General features: G+C 45.2%; 1 protein-coding gene across 2 annotated transcripts in view; it reads right to left on the reverse strand.

Moving 5' to 3' along the window:
* Positions 1-17,574, reverse strand: part of Muc13 (mucin 13, cell surface associated) — a 28,462-nt gene that overhangs the window by 10,584 nt on the left and 304 nt on the right. For both annotated transcript variants that reach the window (XM_087901335.1, XM_087901333.1), the window contains exons 2-6: positions 9,563-10,480; positions 6,665-6,787; positions 5,351-5,457; positions 2,291-2,358; positions 1,385-1,554 (exon numbers count right to left, since the gene is read on the reverse strand). In XM_087901335.1, the coding sequence (XP_087757461.1) occupies positions 1,385-1,554; positions 2,291-2,358; positions 5,351-5,457; positions 6,665-6,787; positions 9,563-10,480 (1,386 nt within the window). The remainder of the gene's footprint in view (positions 1-1,384; positions 1,555-2,290; positions 2,359-5,350; positions 5,458-6,664; positions 6,788-9,562; positions 10,481-17,574) is intronic.

A 17,574-nucleotide genomic window follows, 5' to 3' on the forward strand; every position in this document is an offset into this window, starting at 1 on the left:
AGAAAAGAAAAAAAGAAATGCATAAGTTGTTCTTACCTATTGATCACCTTGTGCTCAGTGTCCATGTTGATGGGACCCTCAACTTCTTCATGTGTATGTTAAGTTCTATCTAGCACCAAACAGTATAAGGCCCAAGACACAGAGGCTATGGCAATATGAACTGCAATGCTAGACAAAATTCTGAGCCCAAGAACAAACAGATCGGTGGATAGATGTGGGAGGCCCCTTAGGAGAGCTTTGTCACAAAGCATGTATGCTCCAGGTCCTAACATGTTAAGAAGAATCTTTGTATAGCCCCAACAAAAGAGAAAAGATGTTGGGAAACTCTAAGAGAACATATTTGTTTATGTTTTGAAAAGAAGAAATTAGGGGTTGGGGAGACGACTCCATCAGTAAAGTGTTTGCTGTGCAAGCCTGGGGACCCGAGCTCAGTCCTGAGCACCCACAGAACAAAGCCAGGCATGGCGGTGCCTACTGGTAATTCTAGCTCTGGAGAAGTGGGGATACGGAGTCTTTTGTGGCACACTGGCAAGCCAGCCTAACCTAATCAGGGAGCTCAAACATAAGCGAGACCTTGACTTCAAAAAGGTAGACTTCTGGGAGTAGCTCGGTGCTGGAACACCTGACTAGCATCCTTCAGGTCCTAGGTTTAATCCCTAGCCCTAGGGGGATGGCCAGAGTCAGTGGACGGCTCCTGAGGGACAACACCTGGGGCTGATTTACAGACACTGCTCCCCCCCCCTCTCTCTCTCTCACACACACACACACACACACACACACACAGAGAGAGAGAGAGAGAGAGAGAGAGAGAGAGAGAGAGAGAGAGAGAGAGAGAGAGAGATTAGCTTACAAACTAGGTCAGAGAGGTTCTAATCACTAAAAAGCAAAAATACGAAGCTGGAAAGATAACTCAGCAGTGAAGGGTACTCAACGCTATTCCAAAGGACCTGGGTTTAATTCTCAGTATCCACATCAGGCAGCTGTTACTCCAGCTCCAAAAGATCAGATATCTCTGGCCTCTTTGGGCACCTGCATACATGTGCACATACCTATACACAGACATACACATATAATTAAAAATAACTAAGTAATTAGCTAAATAAAATCTTTTTAAAAGGGAAATTTGGAGCTGGGTGGTGGTGGTGGGGTATGCCTTTAATAGGAAGGCAGAGGCAGGAGATTCTCTGAGTTCAAGCCAGCCTGATCTACAGAGTGAGTTTCAGAGAGAAAGAGAAACCCTGTCTCGAAAAAAAAAAAAAAAAAAAAAAGGAAATTTGGAGACAGCAATCCATCTCTTTAATTTCCCTTTTCTCACATGTAATAGAAAGATTAGTAGAAAGTTAGATCTTTAGGCAGACTTTAAGTAAAATTATTTAGTACTTACTAGCATAGTTTGTCACGTTTCCATTACCATTTTGAATTGCCTTTTCAATTGCAGTAGATATAGTACTTTCATTTTGAGATGTGTTTTCATTAAACATATTTATTACTGATACATAGGCATCCTTCAAACCAGCACGCATTGCAGATCTTGCTGACTGAGTAGGGGAGGCACTAAAAACGAAATAAAGATGTCCATGATGGATCAAACCGAGGAGTCAATACATAGTATGTGACCCTCCCTGATGTCCAACTCTCTTGAGCTCTTGTCCTGACCCACTGTCCTAGCTCCACAACTGTAGACCACAGATGGAGGCCTGGGTGGTACAGTGTCAAATTTTCAGCCTAGTGGCTTCTATTTGGCAAGTATTCAGAGACGCTATAATGAAAACAACAGTTTACTGGAAGGTTCTTAGAGTTCTCAAGCCAGGGATAGATGAGGTATGATTTGTAACCAAAGGATCCAACCAAACTAGTTCATATAATGCCTGGTCCATGTGAACAAGATGCCCAGCACCCATCAACGGTCTTCCTTCTTGGGGCAAAGAACATTTTGGGTCATTGTAGTTCCTTTTGGGGGGGGGCACTACATTTCCTTTCAATAAGTTTTATGTTTTGGGGGGGCTGGATGGCCAATGAGCTCCAGGGATCCGCTGTCTCCACTCCCCGAGCACTGGGGAGCCTCACAAACATGGGCCACCGAGTGAGGCTTTTACATGGGTGTTGGGGATCCAAACTTAGCTCCTTCTGCTTGTGGGCGAGCTCTTTTCCAACTGAGCTGTTTCTCCACACCCATGGCTATTGCTTCTTAACACGAGATGGCTCATGATGTGGGAGCTCGAGAGAAGAGCAGAAGTGAAGCAAAGATAAGCTGCCTCCAAAGCAGCTCACTGGGCCAGAGCAAACTTACCTCACTTTAAGAATTATAGTCTGTCCATAATCAGAAGGAGCCTCAGTCTCATCAAATGCTTTTTTAAACTGTGGAGGAGAATATGTGAGGAGAAGTGCAAGAACAGGTGATTTTTTTTAAAAAAAATATATATATTCCAGGCTTAAACATTGCTTTCTTTTCTCTCTCCCTCCCTTCCCTTTCCCTCCCTTCCCTCCCCTCCCTCTTTCCTCCTCCCTCTTGCCCACCCTGTCTCCTTCCCTCCCTCCCTTCCTTCCTTAAACAGGGTTTCATGTAGCCCAGATTGGCCTCAAACTTATTATGTAGCCGAGGATGACCTTAAACTCCTGATCCTCCTCCTGCCTCCACCTCTGAAATGCTGGGATTACAGACTTGTATCACCACACCCAGATGGAACACTGCTGGAGATCTAACCTAGGAGCAAGCATTCTAACGACTAAGGTATATACTTATTAGGCAACTACTCTAGTGTTGAATCCTTTTCATTTTATATATTTAGGTATCTGTTTATTTTGTGGTTCTAGGAATTGAACCAGGACCCTCTGCATACTAGGCAAGTGTTATACCACTGAGCTATATGTTCAGTCCAACTCTTTCTAAAATATATATGTTGATTAGGTTGGCCTTGAACTCACTTTGAGTCCAGTCAGACCTTGAACTTGGGATTCTCCCGCCTCAACCTTCCAAGAAGCTGGGATCACAGGTCTATAAGCCAAGCTCCAGGTTATTTACAGAAATAGGAACATTGAGCTTAGGGTCCCGGGCCCAGTGCTCAATAGAGAATCTGGAAACCTCTATGCAAAGTCCAGTAGACCCAGCTGGATAGTAAACAGACCCTGGGAGATGTCTCATGGCTTGAGCTGGGACTGGCACACAAGGTCTATTGAGAAGGAGATGGTCTCTGATTTCCTAACTATGCTCCAGAGAAGTCAAGAGGTTCTGAAATATTCTTTTTGGATTAAAAATCTCTTTGAAACTAGGGGTGATGCCTCATGCCTGTAATGCCAGCATCAAAAGGCTGAGACAGGAAGATTACCATTATGTGAAGTTGTCTCCAGTTATATAGTGAGTTCCAGGCCAGTCTGAAATATGGTGTGAGTCTTAAAACACCGAAAAAGGTCCTGAACAGGGCTCAGCAAGTCAAAGTGTTCACCTCACAAATCTGAGTTTAATCCCTAGGACCCACATTAAAAACTGAATGCAGGAGCTGGAGAGATGGCTCAATGGTTAAGAACACTTGAGCAGTTTTCCAAAGGTCCTGAGTTCAATTCCCAGCCCCCACATGGTGACGCACAACCATCTGTAATGGGATCTGATGTCCTCTTCTGGTGGGCATGAAGACAGAGCACTCATACATAAAATACATGAATAAATAAATCTTAATAAAAGGTGGGTACAGTGGCACAGATCTGTAATTCCAGCATTCCTTTTCTTTTTTCCTTTGTTTTTCGAGATAGGGTTTCTCTGTGTAACAGCCCTGGCTGACCTGTCCTGGAACTTGCTCTGTAGATCAGACTAGCCTTGAACTTGCAGAGATCAGCCTACCTCTGCTTCCCTAGTGCTGGGTTTAAAGGTGTGTACTATCACTACCAGTGAATCCCAGCATTCTTACGGTGAGAGGAAAGCAGAGAAAGGAGGTCCCCCTAAAGTTGGAGGGCCAGCTAGCCTGGAAAACAAAGTGTGGCAGAAAAAAGAGGTCATGCCTCAGCAAGGTGGAAGGAGAGCCAACTTCTGAATGCTGTCCACTGACACAGACACTGTAATGTACTCACACCCATGCACACACACAAATAGCAAATACAATATTTTTAAAAGAGCAACAATAGAAAAACTTTCTCTAAAACCACATAAACAAAACACTCTTTGAAACAATAAGAAGGCTTCATGGAGGTCAAGATCATGACAGGGAAATCTGCAGAGACAGCTGAACCAAGCTTGTGGAAACTCATGAACTCTAGATCGACAACTGTGGTACCTCTATGTGACCAAACTAGGCCCTTCATATGTGGGAGATGATTGCGGAGCTTAGACTATCTGAGAGGACCCTGGCAGTGGGACCAGGATCTATCCCTTGTGTATGAGCTAGCTTGTTGGAGCCCGTTCCCTATGGTGAGATACCATACTCAGTCTTAATGCTTGGTCCTGCCCTAACATAATGAGCCAGACTTTGTTGACTTCCCATGGGAGCCCTTATCCATCGGGAGGAATGGATGAGGGATAGGCTGGGCAGGATGGAGGGAGGCAAAGGGGTTCAGGATGAGGGGTAGGAGGAAGAAATGTGGTTGGAATGTAAAATGAAGTTTAAAAAAAGGAATGCTTCCCTTCCTCCCTGGCTCCCCAAGGAATACCCGGTCCTGGCTGAACTCAGGTGTCTAAACACTGTCTGGCTGGAGGCTGTGGAGAGTTTCCCAGGCCCAACAACTGTGGCTCCAAAATGGCTTTCCACACTCTACTCCTTCCCTGCCAACACTGCTCTCAAGAATAGAAGTGAAGTGAAATGTTTTTGTCATTTTTTAGTGAAGAGGGGAAGTATCAGATATAGTTTCAATATTACAGATAAAATAAGCCATATTGGTATGGAAATTTATGCAAATCTGAACATAGGAAAAAAGACAAATGTTTTTACTACTGAACTACATTCCCCAGTCCAAAATAGTGAATTATTAACTAAGTTGTTATGCTATGGGGTAAAACCCTAGGCTTTTCTCATGCTAGAAAAATACTCTACCACTAAGTCACAGCCCCAGCCTGCTCTGAAATAATCTAAGACACCATTAGAGCTCTTGTCTATTCAAAATCAACCGATAACTTCTGTAACAGGCAGGTCTGGAGCAGTGTCCCAAGGCTGCTTTCCGGAGGCATGGCCGGGCTATGCCGGGTGCTCCGTCTCCCATGCACAGTCATTCAACCATTCGGAGGCCCAAGAATCCCAAGGGATCGCCCTGCCCACCAGGATGGGTACAGTTTACTTTGTCAACAACAGACACAACTGTGACCATATGAAGACAGGCTCCACCCCCTACAGAGCCAGGTGAAAAGGGAAAGCGGGAAAATACTTACAAATTCGACAACATCTTCATGAAAGCTTTGATATGCCTCAGAGGTTTTATCTTCAAAGTCAAGTGATTCAGGCACTTTCATTGTAATCTCTCCAGGGAATGTCTTTCCTGAAAATTAGCAAACCCTTTCTGAGCTATTTAATGTTAACAGTGCCGCTTCAATTCTGTGTTTAAAGCATAAGCTACTTTTCTTCTTTTTTTTTCCTCTTTCTTTTCCTTTTCATTTCCCCCTTCAGACATTGTTTCGCTCTGTAGTCCTGGCTACTGGCTGATCTGGAGCTCTATTTGTAGACCAGGCTGGCCTTGAACTCACAGAGCCCTGCCTGCTCTGTCTCCTGAGTGTTGGAATTTAAGACAAGTGTCACCATGTCTGGCTTATTTTTTCATTTTTGAGCTTAGTGCTGACTATTTAAAATAGAAGGGCTTTTGGGAAGATTATTTACATAGAGTAGCTCCCCAGAAATTAGATTATTAGTGTTAAAATACAGACTTTGGGGCCATATCTCTAACTGTTATGGGCAACGTAGTGCACTCAGTTCCTACATCACTTTCTGCTTTAGCAGTGAAAGTCATTTCTTATTCATGAAGCAGAACAAAAAGGAATCATTTAGAGCAGTGGTTTCAACCTATGGGAGGTGAACCCTTTGGGGGTCAAATGACCCTTTCATAGGGGTCTTCTAAGACCATCAGAAACACAAATATTTATATTATGATTCATAACTAACAGAATTATAGTTATGAAGTAGCAATGAAAGTAATTTAATGGTTGGTGGCCCACGCACCGTGAGGAACTGTGAAAGGGCCGCAGCATGGGGAAGGTTGAGAGCGGCTGGTTTAGACAGACAGGCAGACTTCGGGTCCCACAGCACCAGGTGATCTAAGCCAGCTTGTAGTCATTCAAAAGTTCATTTCTGGACTCCGAGAGCTCGGATCAGGCACCCAGCCTGCTACCCTCTTCTGCCTCTATGCCCTAACATTGTCATGGCACACTGTGGACAAGGTCTTGTCATCACATAGTCAGTTTTCAGGGCTCTGGCAACACTTGTTCTCATGTTGTATTAGTACACTCCAGAGCAACAGAGGGAAGGTTTGTATCTAGTACAGTCCACAGCAGACCTTCAGCCCAGCTTGCTGGCAAATCTGCCTTGCTCTATCTCTCCTCTCCCAGGGTTGGCTGGGACGAAAGCAAGAGACTCTCCTCGGCCCTTCCTTGCCTTCGGTTTGTCTTCTGCCCCTTTCACTATCATTTGAGATCCACTAAAGCCCACTTTAGGTATGGATGCAGGGCTCTGCCGTGGTTATCCCTTGAACTTACCTTTCACACATGATGACTCTTGATAGTAGGAGCCTTCTGAACACAAGCAGAGTCTTTCGGAATGCAGGTTGACACAAGAAGCAGATCCTCCACAGGGTTTAAGTTTGCATGGATCTTGGGGACCTTAGATGGAGGAGAAAGACATTACAAATTCACAGAACTGAGCCATAACTCCTGGTGACTCACGTCTGCTCTTCACACCCGCCTTCTAAACACACTTGTTTTTCTTTTGAGACATGGTCTCACTGTGTAACCTTGGCTGTCCTGGAACTTGCTATGTAGACCAGGTTAGCCTGAACTCACAAAGATCCGCCTGCTTTTGCCTCCCAAGTGTTGGGACTAAAGGTGTGCACCACCACCCCTGGCCTCCATAACCTTTTTCTATGACTCTACAACACATTCACAGAAGGGCTGGAAGCAGCTTGTGTTTGCTTCTGTCTCTGAGGGAGACCAATGCTATGGTTTCGGAGCTGAGTGCTCCCTGATGGTGAAGGTTAGAGATTGGTGGACAGAGCCCTGCTTGAGAACAAAGACAGCTTTCTAATCCCAAGGAGTGGAAGATTTTCAGAACTCTTCAGTGCTCAGGGACCTCTGTGCCTGCTTCTCTGTCACAGGTAGGCCTCCCCAAACCCTTTTTAAAATAAAGCAGCTTTTTACAGACTAGTGTGGCAATGACCACACAGGGCAGGACAGCTGGAAGTCCCAAAGGGAAACGAGATGTCATGTTATGATAAGCCGAGCCAGCACACATCCATGAAGAAAGGAAGAAAGCCAGGCATGTTGGCTTATGCTTTGATCCCAGCCCTCAGGAGATAGACACGGGAGCCTGGTCTACATAGCATGTTTCAGGCCAGCCAGGGCTACAGAACAGGGCGCTGTCTCAAAAGGAAGGAAGAAATGGAGGGAGAAAGGGAGCAATAAAGGAGAGAAATTGTAGATTAACCCAGTGAACTTCCTCCCATTTAAGTATTAACCAAGTTCCACCCTGCTTAGCTTCTCACAAGATCAGGTTCATTCAGGGTAGAAAGGCCTGGGCAACCCAGTGAGCTTTCTGAGGGGAGAAACTAGGATGCCCTACACCCTTAACTCTGTGAGTGAGGATGCAGAATAAAGAAATGTTACAATGGCTCCTGAACTCAGGCACACAAAGAGCTGGTGAGATTGGAAGAAAGATGTTCTGTGGGTTAGCAAAAGGTGATCTTGATTGACCTTCCTTCCTTCCTTCCTTCCTTCCTTCCTTCCTTCCTTCCTTCCTTCCTTCCCTCCCTCCCTCCTTCCTTACTTCCTCTCTCCCCTTCCCTTCCCCTCCCTTCCTTTTCTTCCCCTCCTTTCCCTCCTCACCTCCTTTCCCCTTCCTTTACTTCCTTTTCTTCCCCTCCTTTTTCTCTCCTCCCCTTCCTTTCCTCTCCTTCCCTCCTTTCCCCTCCCCTCCCCTTCCTTTCCTTTATTCAGTACTGAGGATTGAAACCAGGCCTCATGCACTCTAGGCAAGTGCTCTACCACTGAACTACAGACTCGGACACAGGTTGCCATTTTCTTCAACTCTATCTCCATAGATTCTGGAAAGTTTTCAAAATGTTTGTTTGTTTGTTTTTGTTTTTGTTTGAGACAGAGTTCCTCTGTGTAACTCTGGCTGTCCTGGGACTCACTCTGTAGACCAGGCTGGCTTCTAACTCAGAGACCCACCTGCCTCTGCTTCCTGAGTATTGGAACTAAGGTGTGCACCACAACTGTCAAGTATTATTTACAAAGTTGTAAGTGAGTCCACTGAAGCCAAGAGAAGCAGTTTGCCTCATGCCAATCAGCGTGAGCAGCTCACACAGGACTGCTGTGGAGGAAGCGGAGTGGCCCAGAGAAGCTCCCATTCCTGAGTCCACCACAGCTGTCCCCCTGGCTGTGACCCCTCTGCCCTTCATAGAAGATTAGGGAAACAGTATCATAGACAGGCTGAGTTCTATTGACTTAACCACCCATTTCTTAGATCTAGCAAGAAAAACTTGGAAAATGATCAAAAGTATTGGGAGACACAAACTTACTCTCTCTGGGCAAGTCACTGTTTTCTTTGGGTACGTGCTTCTTTCTCTGAGATCAGCACAGTGTATTTGAACTTTAAACTCTGAAGTTTGAGGAGTTATCTGGACCAGGTTGGTAAATTAAGGCTCCTAAGCTGTAACTAACCAACCCTTTATTTTTATAAATAAAGTTTAATTGGGATATAGCCAGATTCACTCATTTTTTACATTGGCATGGCTGCTTTTATGTTAAAATGTCAGAAGTTAACAGCTTTAACAGAGACCCTGTGTTGCCCACAAAGCCTAAAATACGTACCATTTTTCTGTCACCAACGAACTTCGATGACACTTATTCTAGACCAAGCTTGGAGAAATGAGCCAAGTGGTTTCTGTTTTAGTAACATTGACTAGTGTCACATAAATGGCTGTGCTTGGGCCTGATCAGCCAGCAACTGTTTTGAGGACAGCTAGCGCTTGACTTCTTAACCCTTGGGTTCAAATTCAAAGGCTTGACTCAGTGTCCAAATTATGATCAGTCACCATCTTGACTGATTCCAGGATAGCGCTGACTTCGTCCTTAAAGACTAGAGTGGCCGACAAGCCAGTGCTTAGTCAAACCTGGTCTTTTGAGAGAACCTGAAGCTACTTCCAGTTCTTCTATGGGTAGCTTTCACAAAGACCAAACTCATAAAACACACACTCCACAGCTGGCAGGTAGCAGCAGGAAGGAAAATAATGCAACTGACTGCTCATTTAGGGGCTCGTCTGTCATGACTGAACTTTGAGGTTTTACCCTGACCATTTCCTTTCCTCTCCAGAACACACCTACACATCACACCCTCAGTGCTGTGCACCCCAGTGAGGAGACTTTAGGGATCGCTCCTACCTGTAGAGGTAGTCTGTGAGGAGACACCAGGAGACTCGGTTGTCCCAGAGGGCTCAGGAGTACTGCCGGACTCAGGTTCCTCCGAGGGCTCAGGAGTACTGCCGGCCTCGGGCTCCTCGGTGGTATCAGGAGTACTGCCGGGCTCAGGTTCCTCGGAGGGCTCAGGAGTACTGCCGGGCTCGGGCTCCTCGGTGGTATCGGGAGTACTGCCGGGCTCAGGTTCCTCGGAGGTATCGGGAGTACTGCCGGGCTCAGGCTCCTTGGTGGTATCGGGAGTACTGCCGGGCTCGGGCTCCTCGGAGGTATCGGGAGTACTGCCGGGCTCGGGCTCCTCGGTGGTATCGGGAGTACTGCCGGGCTCAGGTTCCTCGGAGGTATCGGGAGTACTGCCGGGCTCAGGCTCCTCGGTGGTATCGGGAGTACTGCCGGGCTCGGGCTCCTCGGAGGGCTCAGGAGTACTGCCGGGCTCGGGCTCCTCGGTGGTATCGGGAGTACTGCCGGGCTCAGGTTCCTCGGAGGTATCGGGAGTACTGCCGGGCTCGGGCTCCTCGGAGGGCTCAGGAGTGCTGCCGGGCTCGGGCTCCTCGGAGGTATCGGGAGTACTGCCGGGCTCGGGCTCCTCGGTGGTATCGGGAGTACTGCCGGGCTCAGGTTCCTCGGAGGTATCGGGAGTACTGCCGGGCTCAGGCTCCTCGGTGGTATCGGGAGTACTGCCGGGCTCGGGCTCCTCGGAGGGCTCAGGAGTACTGCCGGACTCAGGCGCCTCGGTATTATCGGGAGTACTGCCGAGTTCGGGTGCCCCAAAAGAATCAGTTGAAGTATCACCACCAGAATTGATTGGAATTAAACTTGTGCTGTCCTTGTCATCAAGTTGATTCTCAGGCACCTCAGACGCGCTGGCAGTAGTTGAAGGAGAGGCTGTTGTGATTTTGGTTAAGGGAACAAAGAAGACAAGTGTCAGAAGACAGTGCTTGGGTAAATAATGGCAATACTGTCATTTCTAATCAGTACTCAACTTAGGATTTTCTGGAAAAATGAATATATATGATTATGTTAGAAGTGGAAACACAGGACTACTTCTTTTCCAAAAACAATTTATTTATCTTTGTTTACGTTGGAGTTTTGCCTGCATGTATGTCTATGTGAGGATGTCAGATCTTGGAGTTACAGACAGTTGTTAGCTGCCATGTGGTTGCCAGGAATTGAACCCAGGTCCTCTAGAAGAGCACTCAGTGTGCTCTTAACCACTGAGATATCCCTCCAGTCCCTACATGACTACTTCTAAACACACACAAAAAATAAATAAAACTAAACAGGCAAAAATAGAAAATATTGAAAACTCTGACACCTAATGCAGCTTAACAATGGCTATGGAGAACTTAGTGTAGAGTTGGAGTGATAATGCTTATTATGAAGAGTACCGAGTCAGGGAGATGTATATGCCTGTGGAGGCCAGCCTGGGCTACATGTATCAAAAATGAAAACGAAAACAAACAAACAAAAATGCTGATATAAGTACCTGAACTTTGGCGACAGAAGGAAGGGGCTCGGGATTTCAAGGTCATCCTTTGCTACCTATCAAGTTCTGGGATAGCCTGAGCTACAGAAGACCATATCCCAGTAGAAAAGAGATTAGTACCAAGTAATGACAAAATTTTTATCTATAGTTGGGAAACTGTCAATCTGTGTTTAATAAATTCCCAGACAATTCAGAAGAAGACAATTAAAAGTGCCACAAGGTGGCGCTGCTGTCACCAGAAAGAGGATTTTTGTGGCTTCCTCTATTTTAAGGCAACTGCCCCAGTTCTCTGATGCATAGCAGTTTTCTCTGTTGGTAGACTGTAGAAGGGGAACTTTAGAAGGAAGTGTTTAAAGAATAATTACATAGAATGTGTAGAAATACTTCATTAAATCCTGATTAATGTTCTTCCAGGATTTGTTTTTGTTTTTGTCTTTGTTTTGAGACAGATCTCCAGCTGTCCTCAAATTCACAATCTTTCTGAGTGCTAGCCCAGGTTTTATTCTGGTGCATTTGTCCACAAAAAGAGTCTAGACACATCTACTTGGAGAGAATAATATAAATAAGTGGTCCTCGTCTAAAGACTATGGTAGATATCAAAGCTGCATTCGTGGCTCCTAGAACACCCAGGGTGCTTGGAAGAGTGACTTTTAGTGACCCACTTCCCAGAACTCCTCTTGTCTCTAAGAACGCTGATATTGACAACAGATTATACAAGTTAGTAAAAGAAACCGTTTGTGGGGAGGAAGCAGCTCCTGCACCCTGTGACACAGAATGCACAGAGCACAGCCTGGCTCTTCACTTTGGATAGGGCTTGACTAGTGGCTCGGAAGTGACAAGGAGATAAGTGATTGTTCTCCTAGGGCCAAGAAAATAGTCGCTAGCTGGTCATAGTCACATGTGGACACTACTGCCCTCTCCTAGAATGTTCTCATTTATCAAGGGCTTACTCTGTGCCTGACGGGACCTATGAGACAGGTATAAATGCCCACGTGTGAAGAACCTGTTAACATGGGGTCAAGATGATCTCTTTCTCTCTGAGATAGGGTTTTTCTGTGACTGCCCTGATTGTCCTAGAACTTGTTCTATAGACCAGGCTGGCCTCAAACTCACAGAGATTGGCCTGCCTCTGTCTCCCAAGTGTGGTGTAGGAGGGTCTTCTTTATATGTGTTGCTTTCATTGGTCGAATAAAGAAAACTGTCTTGGCCTTTTGATAGGGCAGCCCTTAGATGGACGTAGTAGACAGAATTCTGGGTGGAAGAAAGCAGGGTCAGAGAGAGCTGCCATGGAGCCAGCCACCAGGTCAGACATGCTAAATCTTTCTCGGTAAGCCACAACCTCGTGGTGACACACAGATTATTAGAAATGGGTTGAATCAAGATGTGAGAGTTAGCCAAAAAGAGGCTAGAACTAATGGGCCAGGCAGTGTTTAAATTAGTACAATTTCCGTGTAATTATTTTGGGGGTTAAGCTAGCTGGGCAGTCAGAAACCGGATGGGAACGCAGTCCACTGCCCTCTTTACTACAGAGTGGTGCTCCAACGTAGTAACTAAATCCATGTAAAACCTAAGAGAGCTTAAAAGGAAAAGAGAGTTTAACACAGCTTTTTGCTGTTTGCTAGCGGGTTTTCCTGACTCAGCAGCCATAAAAAAAAAAAGCCACGCCATTTTAAAACAAGGCTTTCTGGGCCCTGCCGCTGGTGCAAACTCTGGCTCTGGAGCATTTGTGGGCCCACTCGGGGTTGGGAACAAAGTAGTTGAGACCATGCCTGTGGCTCAGCTCTTCCTGCCTGCTCTACTAGAAAGTGGTGGTTTTGAAATACCAGTTTCTGGGCTGTGCCGCCATCGCGACCTCTGGCTCCTTTGGGAGACAGAGCATTTGAATGGGGTTTTGTGAGTAAAGTGCTAAGACTTGCTTGATGGCAATGTGGACTGCTGTGTGCCTGTAACTGTGCGTGGCTCAGGGGCACCAAATGGCTCTGAGGTGCAAGGGGCTCTGCCATGTTGGACTGGGCGGGGCAAGCTTGTAGTACCTGTTTTTGACCTAGGAATGTCACAGCTTAGATTCTTAAGTGCTTAGTGATTTAAAAGTACAAAGCAAAAATGTTTCTGGACAGCAAAGAGTTACAGACAATGCAATAGGACAGATTCAGACACAAAAGACCTCTAAATGGGTCATAGTGTTAGATAGACATACATAGGCTTGGGAGAGAGACGAAAAAGAATACAGAGAATAAAGTTAATGCCTTTAAAAAAGGGGGGGAGGGGTAAAGTCTTCAAAGAGACAGAGTACAGATAGTTATAGATTTAAAGAAATAAAGAAAAATAAGTCACACAAAATGGAAAATTCACACAGAGTTTGGATTCTGTATATTATTATATTTTCTTTCAATTTTTTGACTGTGAAGGAGCTAAATACAGAGAGACATTTCATTGTATGGTCTGCTAAGCTAATCCAGCATGTGTATTATAAAGCTATCTTGACTTCAGAATTTGGATCCAAGGATATGATGCTTTGGAAAAGAAGTTCTTTTTTTTTTTATTCACAGAGGATGAGACCTTGTGGATTTTTTTCTATCCCAATATGGTATAATAGACCATGCCCTCCTGAAAGGTTGCCATGAACACCCTCAAAAAATTGCTTCACTCAACTGCCAACTGAGATGAACCTAGTACACAGGATACACCATGAAAGACTGATTAACAGTGCCCCCATACAGCAGGAAGAAGTTTGAAGAGAAATAACTATGTACATATTTCCAAATATTGTTTATAAATATTCTTTTACATTTAAAGGGGGATATGATATAGATATGAATAATTTGCATTGATATAAATTTTGCATTGTTGATATAAATTTAAGGCCACTCTTGTTATATGTATATTTTTGCTCTTGATTAAGGTATTGTAATTATGTAATTCATTTAAAAATGTAGTGTATAATTAGGAAATATAGGTTGTTAATGGATAATCATCAATAATAGTCAAGCTTGTAGTCATGTTAGTTAGATTTTCTAGATATATAGAGATATGTTTCAGTTAGATAGGCATTCTGCATATCTTTCAAAGACTACAGAATATGGTATTTAATGTTTTAATAACTTAGGGCTTTTCATGACAATGAGACACATCTGCTCCTGGCAGCACCAAGAAGAATGGGCATCGAAGAGGCTCCTTATGGAGTTGGTTAGCCATTTGGGTAATAAACTGCTCTTGCCTGAACTGTTGCATAAACTGGACATAAAGAACCCACAGAGAGAGGACTGCTGAACTTGCCTAAAGGTGAGATGATCCTTCAGGGTTCCTGATTCATAAAAGAGTCTGTGAGACTTTCTGCAGGACACAGAAGATAGTGCCTGAACTGTATTTGAAATTTCCTGCTTCACGGAAATGTCTGCTGGATACTATGGGCCTATAGGCTAAAGATGGATGCCCCAAAGGTACAGAAAAACTTTGGGTGACTGTCCAGGTAGTGAGATGTCTCTGTCAATTCTAGAGTTTTGGAAGTTGCTTATTTCTCGTTTACTTAGGTAATATTATAGCCTTCTGGAGCCTTTGATGGAGTTGAAGAATGGATAGTTATAGTTTTCCTTAGTTATGATAAAAGATAAAATAGATCTAAATATTGTAACTGTAGTTCTTGCTTGATAACTGTTTTGTTATATGTAATTTTGCTATGTTAAAGTTAAAGCCTTCCTTTTTGTTTAAACAGAAAAAGGGGAAATGGTGTAGGAGGATCTTCTTTCTATGTGTTGCTTTCATTGGTTGAATAAAGAGACTGCCTTGGCCTTTTGATAGGGCAACCCTTAGATGGGTGTAGTATACAGAACAGAATTCTGGGAGGAAGAAGGCAGTGTGGCAGATGCCATGGCTCTCCTCTCCGAGATGGACGCTGGTTAGACTCATGCCGGTAAGCCACAGTCAAGTGGCAATACACATTGATGGAGATGGATTAAACTAATATGTGAGAGTTAGCCAATAAGAGGCTGGAGATAATGGGCCAGGCAGTGTTTAATTAATACAATTTCTGTGTGGTTATTTCGGGGGTTAAGCTAGCCGGGTGGTGGAAACGTAGCCCGCTCCTTATTACTACACAAGTGCCTCCAAGTTCTCCCATGATTAAGCCGCCAGACCTGGCTCCCACTCTTTACTTTCATATCACATGTGAATCACCATGCCCAACATGTGTCACTGTGTTAGCTACAACTTGACCAGGGGTCTGTGGAAAGACATGCAGGAGACAGTAGAAGACAGAAGAGGGTGTTGGATCCCCTGTAACTGGCATTCTAGATGATCGTGGGTACTGGGAGTTGAGGCTAAGTTCTCTGTAAGAGCTGTAAACACTTGTAAACACTGAGGCATCTCCCCAGGCCCAGCCTCCATCTTTTTATTCCCTCAGATCCGAGAGCTGTTTTCTAACCAACACAATAACCCACACCTATAGAGCACCTCTAGGGTGCCATTGGCTTCAATGAGAAAAAAGTGTTCCCATTGGCTCTTTTCTGAAACACTCCAGGGCCAACACTCTGTCCAGGGCATATCATAGCTAATGCCAGCTGAGAGCCACAGTCAAATCCTTCAATAGTAAGAGATGTTGGTTCCCACTAGATGCCTTGGGAAAGGAAATTCTTCAGTAGTAAGAAATGTTGACTCCCACTAGATGTCCTGGAAAAAAGCAGTCATTGAGCTCAGAGAAAGCAAAACATTGGCAAGCGGTGCCTGCTGAGGGGACTTTGGATTTCATCTGAGTGAATTTTCATGGTCTAATAAGTACTTAGGTGGGGGAGGTGGAAGGTGTACAAGACCCGCTGCCTGTCCTTGGCTACTGAGACTGACATGGAACTCATGTTTGACGTGGCAGCTCCATCCACTCATACCAGATAAATTCTCAAGATTCCATAGGAATAAAAAAAAGTCTTTTTCAAACCAAACCTATAGTCTATGTGCCAGTGGGATGCTAGGGTGGGGCAGGTTAAGGTATGGTCGGCAGGTGCTCACTTTGTTGTAAACATTTCTGGGCAGCCTGAACATTTTACAGCCAGTCTACATTACTCAAATTACTTTTTAAACAAGAGCAAACACAAATGTTTAAAAATTGTATACAAGGGCAGGGTGTGGTAGCTCATACCTTTGACCCCAACACTCGGGAGTCAGAGGCAGGTGATCTCTGTGAGTTCGAGGCCAGCCTGGTCTACAAAGTGAGCTGCAGAACAGCCAGGGCTGTAACACATAGAAACTCTGTCTTGAAAAACAAAACAAAATAACAACAACAACAACAACAACAACAACAACAACAAATTGGATACAAGGGCAGATAAGTGCCCAGGTGATTCTGGCCATGGGCTGCAACTCTTCAGTACAGGGCTGCCTTCTCTGTTATCACATGGGAAGAAACCACTTACTGCACAGTGTTCAGATCCCTGCCTGCCTTCCTTTGAAGTATGGACTCTGCTCCTGCCCTCTGCCCTCTGCTGGGGGACTCCGCTGAGCCAAGACTCCTTTCTCCACCTTAGAGGTATCTTGAGATCAATGACAATGGCTCCCCTGACCTCCAGTCACCTGCCCAATCCCTCCCAGAGGAGCGTCCCTTCTCAGTATCCTCTTCTTGTGTCTTCCAGAAGGCACTCTTTCTGCATGGTGACCCTGGAAGTCATGTAGATTGTTTTTACCACTTCTTATTGGGACCTGAAGGTTTGTCCCCTGGTCCAGGCTTGGCAGGGGAGGTCTGGTGAGGCCTGCTCTCCTGTTAGGACAGCTCCCCATCCCCAAGCTTGAAACCCACTCTCAAAAGAATCAAATCCTGGGCCAGAGAAGGGACTGAATAGGTGAAGAAGCTTGCTGTCAAGGCTGACAGCCTGAATTCAATCCCCCTCAGACGGAGAGGAGAGGAAGCACTCCTGCAAGGCCTCCGACCTCTACACATATGCACCCCTACATAAATAAATGCAATAAGACCTTTTAAAAAGTCACATCTTGCCATGCATGTTGGCTCAAGCCTATAGCCCAGCACAGAAGCTGAGCCCATCCACTATACACAGGGTTCAATCGGCCTTGGTAGCCTGAGATCCTGTCTCAGAAACAAGCAAAACAAACAGTCCTCTGAACTGAATTCAGCTTCTTTTCCCCTTTCCACCGTGTCAAATGCCTACTCCTTTTTATATTTGGCTTCCAGATCTGGAGTCCTCTCTCAGAGATGTGGGCAAATTGTTCATCCACTCATCCCCAAATTACTCCCTAGACCCGAAGAGGGGCACCTGTCTAACCCACACCGAGATTGCTCTTTTTGGCCTGTGATCTCCAATTTTAAGCACTGGTGAAAACAAAGATGTTTTCTCCCTGGGCCCGGGTCTCCCATCACAGGACAGAGCCAGCTTGCCACTGTAGGGTACCTGACCCTTGAAATACGGAGTCATCTTTATCCAGACCAACCTCTGCCCTGCTGTGTCTCAAAGTCACTCTTAGACTTCTTTTGCTACCGCTATCATTGCAGCTG

The sequence above is a fragment of the Myodes glareolus genome, chromosome 2 (genome assembly GCF_982192425.1).
Source record: "Myodes glareolus chromosome 2, mMyoGla1.1, whole genome shotgun sequence".
In the NCBI taxonomy this organism is placed as follows: domain Eukaryota; kingdom Metazoa; phylum Chordata; class Mammalia; order Rodentia; family Cricetidae; genus Myodes; species Myodes glareolus.